General features: G+C 37.1%; 2 protein-coding genes and 1 pseudogene across 7 annotated transcripts in view; all 3 read left to right on the top strand.

Moving 5' to 3' along the window:
* Nucleotides 1-8,448, top strand: part of Kdm6a (lysine demethylase 6A) — a 201,491-nt gene extending 193,043 nt beyond the window's left edge. For 3 of the 6 annotated variants that reach the window (XM_004645306.3, XM_004645307.3, XM_004645309.3), the window contains 3 exons: nucleotides 2,275-2,401; nucleotides 5,422-5,592; nucleotides 6,692-8,447. In XM_004645306.3, coding sequence (XP_004645363.1) covers nucleotides 2,275-2,401; nucleotides 5,422-5,592; nucleotides 6,692-6,721 — 328 coding nt within the window. In that variant the 3' untranslated portion in view covers nucleotides 6,722-8,447. Of the gene's footprint in view, nucleotides 1-2,274; nucleotides 2,402-5,421; nucleotides 5,610-6,691 lie in introns of all 6 variants that reach the window. The other 3 variants (XM_004645303.3, XM_012517858.2, XM_004645304.2) reach the window with 3 other exon arrangements.
* A 1,875-nt stretch (nucleotides 8,449-10,323) lies between these two features.
* Nucleotides 10,324-13,439, top strand: LOC111813784 (annotated as a pseudogene).
* A 1,221-nt stretch (nucleotides 13,440-14,660) lies between these two features.
* On the top strand, nucleotides 14,661-14,837 carry LOC111813783 (small integral membrane protein 15-like; the record flags this gene model as incomplete). The annotated part of the gene is made up of 1 exon (XM_023705538.1): nucleotides 14,661-14,837. A coding segment is annotated over exon 1 (129 nt), but the record flags the coding sequence as incomplete, so codon positions are not given.
* Between the last annotated feature and the right edge of the window lie 4 nt (nucleotides 14,838-14,841).

Raw genomic sequence — 14,841 nt, 5'->3', positions numbered from 1 at the left:
TCTCTGGGCCCCTGCTTCACATTTATAAGGTAAATATGATCTTACCATAAATGCTTTTAACTGACATAATATATGTGAAATAGATGCCAAATGTTTGCTTCCTTTCAAAAAATTATTTAGTTTTTATTTTATTATATTACTTTGTTTTTCTGCCCATGTGGCAGTACTGTAAAATTTTCAAATCCTCCAAAAGTATCTGCAGTGTTTGAGATAAATGTTTTTAAAAGGAAAATACTGTTTTGAAGTCCTGCTTGGAAAATACAACCAGTAAAATCTATGCCTCCAGAAGTGAACTGTGAAGATTCCCTTAGCTATGAGCTGTTTCTAGAGCTACTGGCACTCTGTACAAATGTGCTGTTCAAGTACACATTCAGGTAGCTGCCTTAGCTTTCACATGCATCCAGTCTAAAATGTTATTTTGATTTTTTTTTTATAAGTTAAACATGTAAAAGTTGCTGAAGCCAAACTCAGAGCAAATTCTTTTGAATATGATACTTAAGGAGTTGGCTTGCAACTATATCACTGTATCTTGTTAAATAAGTTAGTAAGTTTTACATATATTTTTAGTTTTCACCTTCTGGGGAGGTTAATATACATGGGTTTTGATAGATAAAAATAATTTAATTAAATAATTTATAATAGCAAGAAGTTATAAATTAAGAAAAATATCCTATTTTTGAGACAGGATCTTACTATGTAGTTTACGGTTGCCTTTGAGTTCACTAGGTATCCCAGGTTGGCCTCAAACTCATGGCGATCTTCCTACCTCAGCCTCCTGAGTGATAGGATTATAGGTGTGTGCCACCACACCCAGCTCATGTGCTATTACTGAAACTCCAAATGTTAGTGGTTTAGCAATCCAGTGTTTATTTATTGAACAGTTACCTATATGCCAGACACTGTCTTAGGCAGCAGTAGATAACATAGGGGCCGGCAAGATAGCTCAGTGGACTAAAGTGGGACTGCGGTTTGATCCCTGGCACCAGATGCCATGCCATCCCTGCCCCCAGGGTGGGCTGACCCAGCCACAGAGTCCAGGCATAGTGGCACACCTGTAATTCCCACACTGGGGAGGCTTGAAAACAGAGGATCACTATGAGTCTGAGCTGCGTAGTGAGACCCTGTAATAACCAAATACATTTTTAAAAAAAGAATATAATAGAACATTTACTTTCATGACAATACTCAATTGCTAAATCCATTTCCCTTTGTTTCCTGGGTATTTTCGTTTTCTCTGTATTTTAAAGTTGAAAAGTGCCATAGAGATCATCATGTCCAGCCTCCCTATTAAAATGGAAATACTCAGCATTAATATTCACAGGAGAATGAGAAAATTTAGCAAATAATTGTAACATGAGAAAACTACAGAAAAAGCAGAGCAAAGTTTACTGTGCTAGCATCCCAAGTGTGAGTTTAGTAAAGGTATATATTATTTTAAAAGTTTAGTTGTGTTCATATAAATGGATTCCACAATATTCAAGTTAAAATGAAGAAATAAATGTCTTCCTCTGTAGCACTGTAGTTAAACCAGTTAGGTTTTCTGTAGTGACTAAATCCATAAATTATTTTGCACTTACGGATTTAACAGTTTCAAAAGCAGCCACACAGATGGTTTTGCTGAATGTCTCAGGAGTGTTGACAGAAAAAGTGTGCCCTTTTTTCTGCCTCACTAGAAGCATAGCTGCTCACATCTGGAATTCACAGTCCTTACTTGAAAGATGAGGAAATTGACTCCTAGAGAAGTTAACTAACTTGCCCAAATAACCAAAATTACTAATATTTTAAGCAGTGGGTCTGTTTTTATGTATTAAGTCCTTTATATTTTGATATTCAGATTCACTTATTCTCATCTCTAATGATTTAGTATTGTCATTATTAGACCTGCTGGGTTTTGCCTTTTTAAATCTGAAAATATCTGAGAAATTGACCAAAAAAAATTATGAGGTCATAGATATTAGAACTGTCTTTTCATTATTTCTTTTTTGCCTCTTGGCAGTATTTCTAATTCATGTATCTGTTATGCTAAAAAAATTCAATATTCAGTTGCTGGTCATAAATAATTTTTTTCGGGCTGGTGAGATGGTTCAGTGGTCTAAAGCACCTACTTAGAACAAGCTAAGCCAAGCAAAGCACAGGGACCTCGGTTCAATCCCCCAGCACCACATGTCTGTCAGCCTGCCCGCCCCCTGGTGGGCTGAGCTGGCCACACACAAAATAAATAAATAAATAAATATTAAAAATAAATAAATAAATAATTTTTCCCCCCTACAATAGGTATTGTCTTCTGAGAACTCTGAAGCAATGTCAGACATTGAGAGAAGCTCTCATTGCTGCAGGAAAAGAAATTATATGGCATGGGCGGACAAAAGAAGAACCAGCTCACTACTGTAGCATTTGTGAGGTAAGTAACTTTTTTTTTTTTTAACCAGGCATTGAACTCAGGACCTTGTACTTGCCAGGCAGGCGCTTATGCCACTGAGCTATCTCCCTGGCCCCAAGTAACTGTTCTTATCCATAGTTCTTTTGTAAAAAGCCTCTTCCCTTTCCATTTTTGATTTCTCTTTAGTTTGCTTTTTAAAATATATTTATACTTGTATGTAATCTTTTTCTGTGATAGGAACTGTGTTCATTTATTCTTGGGTATTGTTATAAGTTAATGTGATGTAGCATTTTATTAACTGTCAACCATAAAATTATCTCCTACACAGTCATTTATCTGGTAGATCTTTAATACATGATAATCATCAAGAAGTTTTAGTCTGAGGATTTAGATTGAGGAACAATTTAGATATAGACAAATGCCAGTAAACTAGGCAGGTATAGTTTACTTCAGGTCTGTCCATATGGATAATTCAGTTCTCTCTGGTGCCGTTCACAGTACATTTGTCAGTCTTCTGCAGCCAAGAGTTGTAAGAGGAACAGGAACAAAAAAGATGCTCCTACCCTGAAGGAGCTTAAATTCTCCTGGGAGAAGACCAATATAAACAACTGATTAGAATATACATGAAGCGTGGATGAATGAGTTGGATTTATTGTTATGAAAACACCAAGAAAAAAATTATCTAAATGTTCCTTTCTGATACCAGCATAAGAGCTCATAAAGTTTTAGCCTTATAGCCATCCCTGAAGGATGACTATGATTTCAGTGGGCTAGAAAATGGTTTAGAGGTAGATTTCCTGGGCTTTAGGAAGAGTGTGCGAGTAGGGAAGTGAAACACTTTTAGAAAAGGGTGAGTAGTCCAATGTGGCTGGTGTACAGCATGCAGGGGATCATTAGTGCTTTTAAGAAATTGGGCATTTATTTTGAAGTCACTGAAACCATCAGAATATATAAGCAGGTAACAGATGTGTAGTTCAGAGAAAAAAATTGGTTGGAAAGAGCTGAAGTAGTGAACTATGCACTGATCTTATGAGTTGTGTAGAACCTGGGAGCGAAAATATTGAAGGAGGAGAAGAATTTTTTTTTTTAAATTAGAAGGTAAAACCAGCAAAACAACTCACTAAGTGGCAGAAATAAGGGACAGATTAAAGTATGTTCCCAGATTTTCTACCTCAGATCACTAGGTTCATGCTGCTACCCATTGATAGTAATAGGGATATAATTCTGGGACTTCAAGAGAGGAATTCGTGAGAATTTCTGTCATTGAAGAAATTTAAGGCTAAGCCAACTTTAAAATTTTACAATTTTAGTGTTGGCCTTTATTTGAAATTTAATTCATAGGCCATTTTAATGTTGCATGACTGGCCAAAGTAAGTCATTAGGAAATAGGTGTATTTATACCTTAGAAAAATAAATGTCTTAAGTTTTGCTATATTTGAGTTTGATTCCTACCCCATGAAACTGTTCTTTACCCTAAGCAAAACTGTCACTCAATTCAGTTGCACTATATAAGACTAGCGGTATTATTTCTAAAATAAGATCTCTATTCAGCTGATGCTCATTAATATACTTTCATTCTCGCTCTCGCTTGCTCTCGCTCACTCGTGCTCGCTTGCTCTTTCTCCCTCGCTCTCTCTCTTGCTCTCTTTCTCCCTCACTCTCTCGCTCACTCTCTTTCTCCCTTGCTCACTTGCTGGCTCACTCGCTCGCTAGGGAAGTGCTTGTTCTACTGAACCATCTCCCCTGACCTTCATTCTCTTTTCTTTTGCTTTTTTTTTCTGTTTACTTACAAAGTGTTTATCATTTAAATTTTTGTTTACAAAATGTTATCAATTTTTATTATGAGCTATTTTTAAAAAAAATTATTTTATTTTGAAGATATGAGCTTTTCATAAATCAGACTTTTTGTTGTTTTGTTGGGGGGGGGGGGCGGGGATCAGGTCTCATTAAGCAGTCCAGCCTGGCCTAGAATTCACGATGTTCCTCTGCCTCAGCCTCCCAAGTGCTGGAATTACAGGCATGCACCACACCACACTTGGCTTTTTTTTTTTTCTTCTTTTTTTTTTTTAATTTTGGCAGGATCTCCCTTTGTAGTTCAGCCTGGCCTTGAACTCACTACGTAGCCCAGGCTGACCTTAAATTCACTGAAGTCCTGCTTCACCCTCCCAGGTGTTGAGATTATAGTTGTACTCTACCAGACCCAACTCAATAGTATTTTTTGTTTGTACTTAATATTCTGTAAAATTAAGTTTATAGCTAAATATTCACTGTTACTTGTCCGTAACCTTTTCTTACCTTTTTGGATCTTTAAAATAGTTAAATTATGTCACATTACAAGTGTGTTTTGAAGTTTGGCTAAGCACTAGATACTGACATCCTCTAGAAATTCAAATAGAAGTCTGTGAAGATCCCAGTGTGTGAGGGAAGACAAGCATCCATATATAGTACCCTGTGATGAGTACTGTCATACATAAAGAAAAGGAAAATAATGGTCACTTATATCTGATGGAATGCTAATTTTTGGATTTAAAACAGAAATAAGGTAAACTTTGTCAGAATTGATTAGGCTTTGCCAGAGGTTGTCATGTGTATCTTATTCCCTTAGGCCACTCCACTAAATATACATTAGCACCATGTCTTTGGTTTTGGTACAACATAAAACATTCTTAAACACATTCATGTTTTTTCTTTAGTGCCTTTGTGTGGTGTGTGTGTGTGTGTGTGCACACGTGCGCGCATGCATGTATGTGCACACATGCATATGTGATAGGGTTTCACTATGCAGTTCAGGCTGCCTTGAACTCACTTTGTAACCCAGGCTGGTCTTGAACTCTTTAAGAGGATCTTGTCAGATCCTCTTGCTTCAGCCTCCTGAGGGCTGGGATTACAGGCATGCACCATCACACCTGGCTTCCATGCCTACTCTTAACCAGAGATAACTATCCATAATTTCATTTAAATAGAATTCAATGATTGTACTAAAGCAGTATATAGTAAATATTACCATCTCTTTAAATGCATTTTTCTTTTGTATAAAATAGGTGGAGGTTTTTGACCTGCTTTTTGTCACTAATGAGAGTAATTCTCGAAAGACCTACATAGTACATTGCCAAGATTGTGCACGAAAAACAAGTGGAAACCTGGAAAATTTTGTGGTGCTAGAACAGTACAAAATGGAGGATTTGATGCAAGTCTATGACCAATTTACATTAGTAAGTAAACTCAACATGTGAGTATGGTTAGCTGGGTTGAGAGGCAGCAGTGTCTGCTTCTGTCACCTGCTAAGTAGGAGGTAATAAAAACATTGAAAATTTCTCTTGGCTTGTTAGCTACTACATAAAGGTGTATTCATACCATTTCCTCTTCCATCACTTTCAAATACTTATTCCTATGAAATAGGCATGTATCATGTTCACTTTTCTTGAGACCAACCGAAATAATGTTAGAGAGCTACTGTTTGATATTTATTTGCTTTAGAACACTATTATATATTTTATGCCATTTGATCTCAGTTGATAGAATGTATATGTAGGTTATTCCTGCATAATGAATCATAAGTGTGATTTTAAAATATACTTCTGCTTTTAATTGTATTTTTTTAAATTTTGAACTTGCCGGAAGTATTAACTTCATGAGAATATTTGACAGAGTTTAACTTCTTGGTATGTTATATAACTTTATGAAATTCAAGTTACTTGTTCATTGCACAGAGTTTTTAATTTAAAACAGCAGATGCTTAAGAGAAAGCATGTTATTCTACCAGATCAATAGCTTTATGGATAAGAAAAAGTCATAATTTATGAAATGTTGATTTCCTCCAATACTTTGCCGTCACACATATGTGAACAGAAACTGAAATTTAGCTCCTGATATTTTCACTTGAATGGTCTTCAAAATTGTTTGAAGACGAAAGTTGTCTGGAATATGTTGAGCAGAATATATTACTAACTTGAGATAGATGCTGAAAGTGATCACTAGTGAAATTATAATTGGTTTGCTAAATTATTTTTCTAAAAGTCCTTTTAAGGCAATCTTTAAAAGAAAACAAAATGATAAACTAATGTTCCAAGAGTTTCTGACTAGTTTCTGAAGTACAGAGAGCTGCTGGTGTGCTAAGTAATGGTGCTAGTAATGGTGGCCAGGTGGGAGGGAAATGGTAGAGAATGTTGTACTTCTGCATTGTGTTGCACCAGGCTGTTGAACGTTCTTGAGAGCTCTTTCCTCCGACTTCATAAACAGACTATATTTGTAGCCATTCATTAGGCAACACTTAGCCATTTGTATGCCAAAATAACCTACCTTTATTTTCAGGCCCCTCCATTACCATCCGCCTCATCTTGATAGAGTTCCATGGACTTTGCACATGAGACCGTTTCTGCGATTCAGGAAGTAACCCAGCTGTGCACCACTGGTTCTTGTGGCTATCTGCTAAGGCTGCTGGCTGAAAACTGTGTCTATGCAACCTTCTAAGTACGGAGTGTCAACCAGCTGGGCGGGGGAGAGTACCACTCCTGCTCCAGGACTCTCACAACGCTAATCAGTTGAACTTCAGAGAAAAAAAATAATAATTTCCATGTTTTGTATATATCTGACAAAACTGGCAACATCAAACAGACTACTGACTTGAAGACAACCTCTTTTATATTTCTCTATTTCTGGGCTGATGAATTTGTTTTCATGTTTTTCCCCTTCAGAATTTTCCTTGGAAAAAATACTAGCCTAGCTGGTCATTTCTTTGTAAGGTAGTTAGCAATTTTAAGTCTTTCTTTGGTCAACTTTTTTTTTTTTTTTTTTTTTTTAATGTGAAATTTAGGTAAGAAACTTTTTTACTGCTTTTATGTTTTTCTGTCTTGTTTTGAAACCATGATGGCTACACTTTTGGTTCCTAAATAAAACATTAAAAAAATTAACAGCCAAGTCACAAAGATAATGGATTGCACATAGACTAAGGAATAAACTTCAGATTTGTGATTTTTGTTTCTAATCTTGATGTAAATTTACACTATTTATAAATACATATTTATTGCTTGAAAATATTTGTGAATGGAATGCTGTTATTTTTTCCAGATTTACCTGCCATTGAAATTTTAAGGAGTTCTGTAATTTCAAACACTACTCCTATTACATTTTCTATGTGTAAATAAAACTGCTTAGCATTGTACAGAAACTTTTATTAAAATTGTTTAATGTTTAAAGAGTTTTCTATTGTTTTGAGTTTTAAAAAGAATTTATGTACAGTACTCAGTTTTTGTTCATTTTTCAAGTCTGATTATATATATTTTATATATACTTATGTATGTATATATAATATATATAGAAATCTGGATATATGTATAAAGATTTAGAACTTAAATTTTTCTCGTTTTAAGTTTCACATCTATGGTAGATTTTTGAGGTGTCTACTGTAAAGTATTGCTTACAAAAGTATGATTATTTTTAAAGAAATATATATGGTATGTATATTCAAGACCTAAAATGTCAGACTGGTTTATTGTTAAGTTGCAATTACTGCAATGACAGACCAATAAACAATTGCTGCCAAAACATAGTGTAATAGAAAACAAATAGTAACTGAATTTAAGATTTTAAAGGAAATGTTATATTGGCTTGATATCCTGTACATCACTTTAGAAGCATTTTATATGGAAAAGGAATTCCAGGACAGAGGGCTCTATTTTAGAATGCAAATAAATTGAGAGACTTATATTTTAATGGTAGGCAGTTTTGAAATTTCATGCTTTCCTGCTTGGATGATTTTATGGGTCGGGAGGGTCTCAAATTCCATATCCCTCAGGAAAATATAGCAAGATTTATTAACAGTCAAATCACTGCTACTTAACAATAGTACTTCCTTTTATAATAATAGCACTTTACATTTGCTCCTCCATTTTCTGAAGCATTTGGCACATAATCTCATTTTATAAGAGTTCTTCCATAAATTTTCCAGCAAGCATTAGTAGAAACTATTGTAAATGAAGGTTTCTTTTTAATGTATGACTAAAGAGAATTTTTAATCCGGTGTATAGTAGAATGCTATGCTAATTGCATTAATCAAATACCCTTTTACATAGTTTTGGAGTGTGGTGTTCTCCTAGAAACAATTTGAAGGCTGAAAACATTCATGTCTTAACTAAATAAATGTTTTATTTAGTAATTTTCACAAATATTGAATATCTATTAGCAGCAGTAACCTCATTTATTTATAATTTCATGAGGAAATAATTCTAAGTCTATTTTAGTTATAGAGTAAGTGCTTCTCTAAAGTGCTACTCAGGGTGTTTAACCATGAAATGAACATTTCTAAATGGTTTTCTCATAAAAATCTACCCAGAAGTCATGTAGCATAGACGAACTGAAGACAAAAAATTTTTGTAGATAAAAGTTTCAAGCCAGCCATCAAGAAGGAAGGTTGTACCTAAATATTTTTAAATTTATTCTGGTTCCTACTTGACACAGTATCTTCTGTGTTTTTGTTATAATAGTTTATTATCAAGATGAATATGCTATGTGACATTTAAGAAATTTTGTATAATGCGTACTTAGATGATATGTCAAGAATAACAGTTAATTCAGAAGCTTAGTCTTTGAATAGACAGAGGGATAGAAATAGAAATCATTACTCTGAAATATAATTAGATGGCATAAAGTGCTATCTATATTAAGTACTTTTTGGGTCAGGTTTTAGACGATATAAATTTTTATTTCAATAGAGTAGGTAAGTCTCATTAAGGCACACTATCCACATGATTTAATAATGAAACAAGTTTGTCTCAGCACACACTGTGTTCAGAGGAAGGAGCTAATCCCACAACGCATGCAAAAGCAGATCTGATCCAGAAAGTGGTAACTAAATAATATTCTTTTCTCATTAACACCAGAAACTCTTAGCATTAGTATAGCAATTTAACTTGCTTAACCTGTTATTTAAGCTAATTAAAAATTTTTGGCTTCTACATTTTATAATAAAACCCAACTCACTTTTCCAAAGTAATAAATTGACAGGTCAGTCCTTCAGAACATACTAGTTATTGGCCAACTGAGATGTAGTATCACAGAATTTAACTTAAGTGGATCATCTGTTTCATAGAGCCTAGTTATGAAAAGATACGTATGTGTGTTTTCATTTAGTCTACATTTATGCTGAATATGAATGTGATCCCTGCTTTCTACACTCCATACACACATTTAAGATGGGCAATTTGTATAAATATATGTTGCAAAACCTAGAAAGGGTGAATGATGTTGGGGCTTGAATTTTAGCAGGAAGTGCATCATCACAACTGACAGCAAGGGTATTTGAGAACATCAAGTTGTTTCACTCAACAATTGGAGAGGTAGGAAGGACCAGTGTTGGAAAGCTGTCCCTGCTATAACATGTTAGATTTTACTCTGTAGTTAATATGGAATCTTCCCATTAGATTTAAGCAAAAGAACCTTTGAACTTGCCATAATCTTCCTGCCTCTTAACCATTGTATTTGTCTGCTACATTATAGTGGTAGCTTGGTTTGTGAACTAATTTCCATGTTTCTGGTTTCAAACTGGATTGGATGAGAACCTAATCAGATTTCTCCATAAGTTCAACATTGAGCCTAACCTTTGAATTTGATGTGGTTATCATCCAGTTCTGTTTGTAACCAGAATCATGGAAAGTTGGTGAACTAAGGTACCACTGTACTCCTAGCATATTTTTAATGCACAGAACTCCAAGAAAGAGATGGTTTGGGCTTGTGCTTTCAGATACTGTGAGAATGAAAATAAAAGCACAAATTTGGAAGATAAATTTGCTAGATTCATTAGATGTCCTGTAGTTAGATAAGAGGGTGCTTACAACCAGAATAGGACATATATATGAAGAAAAAGTAATGAAGTGCTTTTGCGGCATTTCATTTGTTGAAGTAGCAGATAAGTTGCTTTGGAATTAGGAATGACCTGACCCAGCAGCATGTATCTGGCCATGTCAACTGAGGTGATAGGTAAAACAGGTAAGATCATACAAGCACTGTGATGTGGGGAGAAAGGTGAAGCAAGCACCTGATAGGGAATGTCTGCACATAAAAGGCATAAAGCAAAGAAGTAGTCTAAATTAGCCTAAGCTGTTAGGCTACATACAGCTTTTGAAAAAATAGCTATATTTTACTGCAAAGGTGAGGATTACGAACATCCCTTTTAGTTGCCCTAAGGTTGTTGGTACCATTCGCCAGTGCTCCGTCAGTGAAGTTGCAGCCTAGTTACTATAGTGGGGAAATACATTAAATTTGAGATGAATCTGTTTGGCTTTTCTGGGAGCCTCAGATTTGAAATTACCTTAGTCTTTGGTAAATAGAGACATCATCAATTTAAACATTTTATAGTATCCTAAAAAATTTTGCACAATAGTGGTTTTGTATCTTGAAGTGCCTCCTGGAGTTTTACTTTTGAGAGGAAGACATACTCTACAGTTAAGCACGAAGGTGAAAACTAGTGTTCTGGAGATACTTATTGTGTATAGTACTGAAGTTTTGAAAAGCATGGTGTTTAGTGCTTTTTTTTTTTTTTTTTTTTTTTTTTTTTTTTGCGGAACTGGGGAATGAACTCAGGCCCTTGCACTTGCCAGGGAAGCGCTTATTCCACTGAGCCATCTCCCTGGCCCTACTTTTCTGTTCACTAACTGCTGTTTTTATCACCACCTTTACAGGTGAGTAAACCAAAGCGAAGGGACATCATACAGCTTGTGCAAGGTTCCCTATTAAGTGATTCTAGCTTAAAATCTGTCTACTTCCCCCTGTAGAAAGTAGGAATTGCTAAATTTTTGTTCCACAGATTCAAAGAACCTTTTCATTTTGAATATTTCTTTAATAAGATGTCTTTAAGTTTGATGACATAATTAAGTCGGCCATATCTTTTATAGTCCAAACCAGGACCACTTTTGAGTTTGAAAGGGGCACTATTAATAGCTGGGTTAATGAACATAAAATGGGACTGTCCTGGGTGGACTAGGATGTGTGATGTAGTGTGTTTAAGTTAGTATCGGGAAGGATCATTTTTGGGAGATTCGCCTCCCAAAGTCATATTCCTGAATTTTTTTCAGCCTTAGAATGTATGCATGAATTTAGTTGCAGTATGACTCATTGGAGTTGAAGCAGATAATGAACTAGGGTAAAGATGTATATAGTGAATTAGTAAATATCATAAAGTGTCAACCTTAGTCACTGTTTACTCAGGGTTTTAGAACCACTTGGCACCATGCAATTGATCTCCAAGGAGTTCATGTGTTTTAATATGAAGCAACAGAAAGACTAATGAACATAAGAACTATCTCAGTGTACTAAGACCATAACCATGTGTGTGATAACTTCAAATAGGTTCGAGATAAGATTAACATAAAGGGGGGGGGCTGCCCCTTAGCTCAGTTCTTTAAGAGGCTGCTTCAACAAAGCAGCCTCAGGTTGCGGTGGTTTGATCCCCACAACTCATGCCAGCCAAACCTGCCCTGAAGGCATTCGGAGCAAAAAGATTAACATAAAAGAACACTGAATCATACCCATTTCCAGTACCTATTAAAAATAGGCCCACCCAGCCAGCACCCTCTCTGCTGTAATATGCTGCTTATGTCTTGTACTCTCTCATCAACAGGGTGTGTGGCGCAGTGATGAAATCTGTAGCACTGCTGGTCTGCTTTAGCCTCGGCCAGCTACCTGATAAGCAGGGGCACATCCTACACGCCAGATGACTGATTCATGGCATGGCAGCTTTAAAATTGTGGCGATGGCCTCCTCTTCCTGAGTACAGTGACACTACTGCAGACTGGGGGGACCTGACTTCTTTGACCAACATCACACTGAAGACCCTATTGGTTTCCTCTCCCAGCAGGGTCACAGAGGCTGGCATCACTGTTGGAGTGATGCTTACAGAAGGTACTGCTTTTACCCTCCACAACTGTACACTTAAATTCCAAGCCAACAAAGTAAAGTGAAATATGAGCAAGGGTTCATCATGTATCCTATGGTTCTCAGCCCTAAGAATTGTATATGGGGTGTTTTTGAGGCTAAGGCCCAGTGTGGCTTCTGTAGTATCCTCGCCACAGATACAGGCCAGATGAGTTGCTTAGTAGACATCATCTCCTTGAAGGATACAGATTTTCTCAAGGAGAAAGAGCATGGCTGGGTTTTGCATGACAAGAGGAAAAGATATACTTGGTGATAGCCTCTACAGGCATCACAGTAATTTCGCAGCACAGCAAGAAGGGAAAGTTGCCCATTGTAAATGAAAATGAAGAGCTGGTGGCTGCCATTGCCCAGGCAGACCTGAACAAGTACTGGGATCACACATTGGTCCCCAAAGCTGCTGAAAAGCAGCTGCTATGTGGGCGACCAGTGGCATTCAGAGTAAGTATAAACTACACTTGTTAGCCCAGTGTGATGTGGATGCAGTGGTCTTAGACTCTTTCCAGGACAACTCTATGTTCCTGATTATTATGGCCAAGTACATCAAAGAGAAATACCCTAATCTCCAAGTTGTTGGAGCCAGTGTAGTTACCACAGCTCAGGCCAAGAACCTCACTGACACAGGTGTGGCTGGCCTGCGGTGGGGCATGAGAAGCTGCTCCGTCTGCATCACCCAGGGAATATTGGCCTGCAGGTCGTCCCAAGCAATGGCAATGTACAAGAAGGTACCAGCGTACCCACAGATTTGGTATTCCTGATGGAGGAATCCAAAATGTGAATTGTACTGCCAAAATCTTGGCCATGTGGACCTCTACAGTAATAGTGGGCTCCCTCAATAGACTCTAACTAAAGAAATATAGCAGCATGTTTTCTCTTGATGACATGAACAAGCATCTCAGCAGTCAGTGCCAGTAGTTCAATGGAGCTGAGAAACTCCAAAGGGTCCATCTACCAGTGTGTTCCCTACTTGACTATTGCTGGCACCCAGTACTCTGGCTAAGACATTGGCACTAAGGGATTGACCCAATTCCAAGCCATTGTGTACTCTGGGGAACTTAAGTTCGAGAAGAGAATGTCCTCAGTTCAGGTGGGATGCAGAGGCCACAACCCCTACTCATGTAAGTGGCTTTGCTGAAAAATCACAGCCCTCGGGTTTTCAGTAAAAGTTTGAAAATAAATATATAGCAAGGAGAGAAGAAAGCAAATACAACTGACTTCTGAGCTTGTTTAATTAACTGTAGTTAAGCTTTAATTTTAGTGCTGTACTTTGTGCTAGAATAATACTTCTGGAAGAATGAAACGATATGAATGTTATCTTTAGAAAATGATAAATCTTATTTAAATATTATCTTTCATTCAATGTACTTGTTGGGTAAAACTTTACAGATCACTCCACATGAAATGTGTGCCTGATAAAGGATAGTGAGTATCCAAGTCTTTTCAAAAAAGTTTTATACATATTTGAGACTTCCAATGTGATATGATACATATAGATAGTAAAATGGTTACTGTAATGAAGCAGATTAACAGCTGTCACGTAGTACTTTTGTGACATGAGCAGCCAGGATCTTAATCCTTAATATAACACAATTTTATTAATTTTAGTGATGTTATACATTAGATTTCTAGATTTGTTCATTTTGCATGTCTATTTGTATTCCTTTGACCTACCTTCCCACCCTACCTGTGATTACCACTATTTGGTTCTATCTCTGTATTAAAATATTGGTCATCATGCAAATGTCCCATCATAAATCATCTTAAGTCAGATGGGAATCGTAGTCCATGACTTAGAATCCATCTGTAAGGCTGTCTCCATCTTGTCCTCCAGAAAATGTCAGTCTGCTGAAAGTCCCATGAATAAGAGCCCGCTGAAGACCCGGCTGTGAACAGTGGGTAATCTGCTAGTTAACCTCAGAAAACCGTAAACTTTGTAGGACTCCCTCTCATTTCCTGTTTTTGTCTTACCCTTCACTCCCTCTTCCCTCCCAGTTCAGCTCAATTATTAAATTTTTGTTTAACCTCTTTAGTCACTCTGATTTTTATAAACTTTACATTGAACTACAACATGCATAAGCTACACAAATTATAAGAATGTAGCTTTATGAGTTACTATAAAGTAAATACCCGGAGTGCGGAGAGGGGTTCGGGGCGTGAAGTCGGGGGGCTGTGTCCCGGGAGGCCCGCGCGGCCGGCGCTGAGCACCCCGGGGATCCGGGGCCAGGGGTGCGCGAGGCTCCTGCGCTGCCGCGCTGTCGGGGGAAGAAGGGAATGTGAACTTCTGAAGAGCGCGCCTTCAAGCCAAAGAAGACAACTGCCAGCCAGGGATCATCTGAAGTTGACTGGCTCCGGGACAGTTAGAGGTCGCTGCTCAAGCATAAGTTTTCTTAGGACCACTACCGAGATGTTTGATGTCAAGGCTTGGGCGGAATATGTAGTGGAATGGGCTGCAAAGGACCCGTATGGTTTCCTTACAGCCGTTATTTTGGCCCTTACTCCACTGTTCCTAGCAAGTGCGGTCTTGTCCTGGAAATTGG

Source organism: Octodon degus, unplaced genomic scaffold, assembly GCF_000260255.1.
Source record: "Octodon degus isolate 3935 unplaced genomic scaffold, OctDeg1.0 scaffold00223, whole genome shotgun sequence".
In the NCBI taxonomy this organism is placed as follows: domain Eukaryota; kingdom Metazoa; phylum Chordata; class Mammalia; order Rodentia; family Octodontidae; genus Octodon; species Octodon degus.
This window is presented reverse-complemented; position numbering and strand designations above follow the sequence as displayed.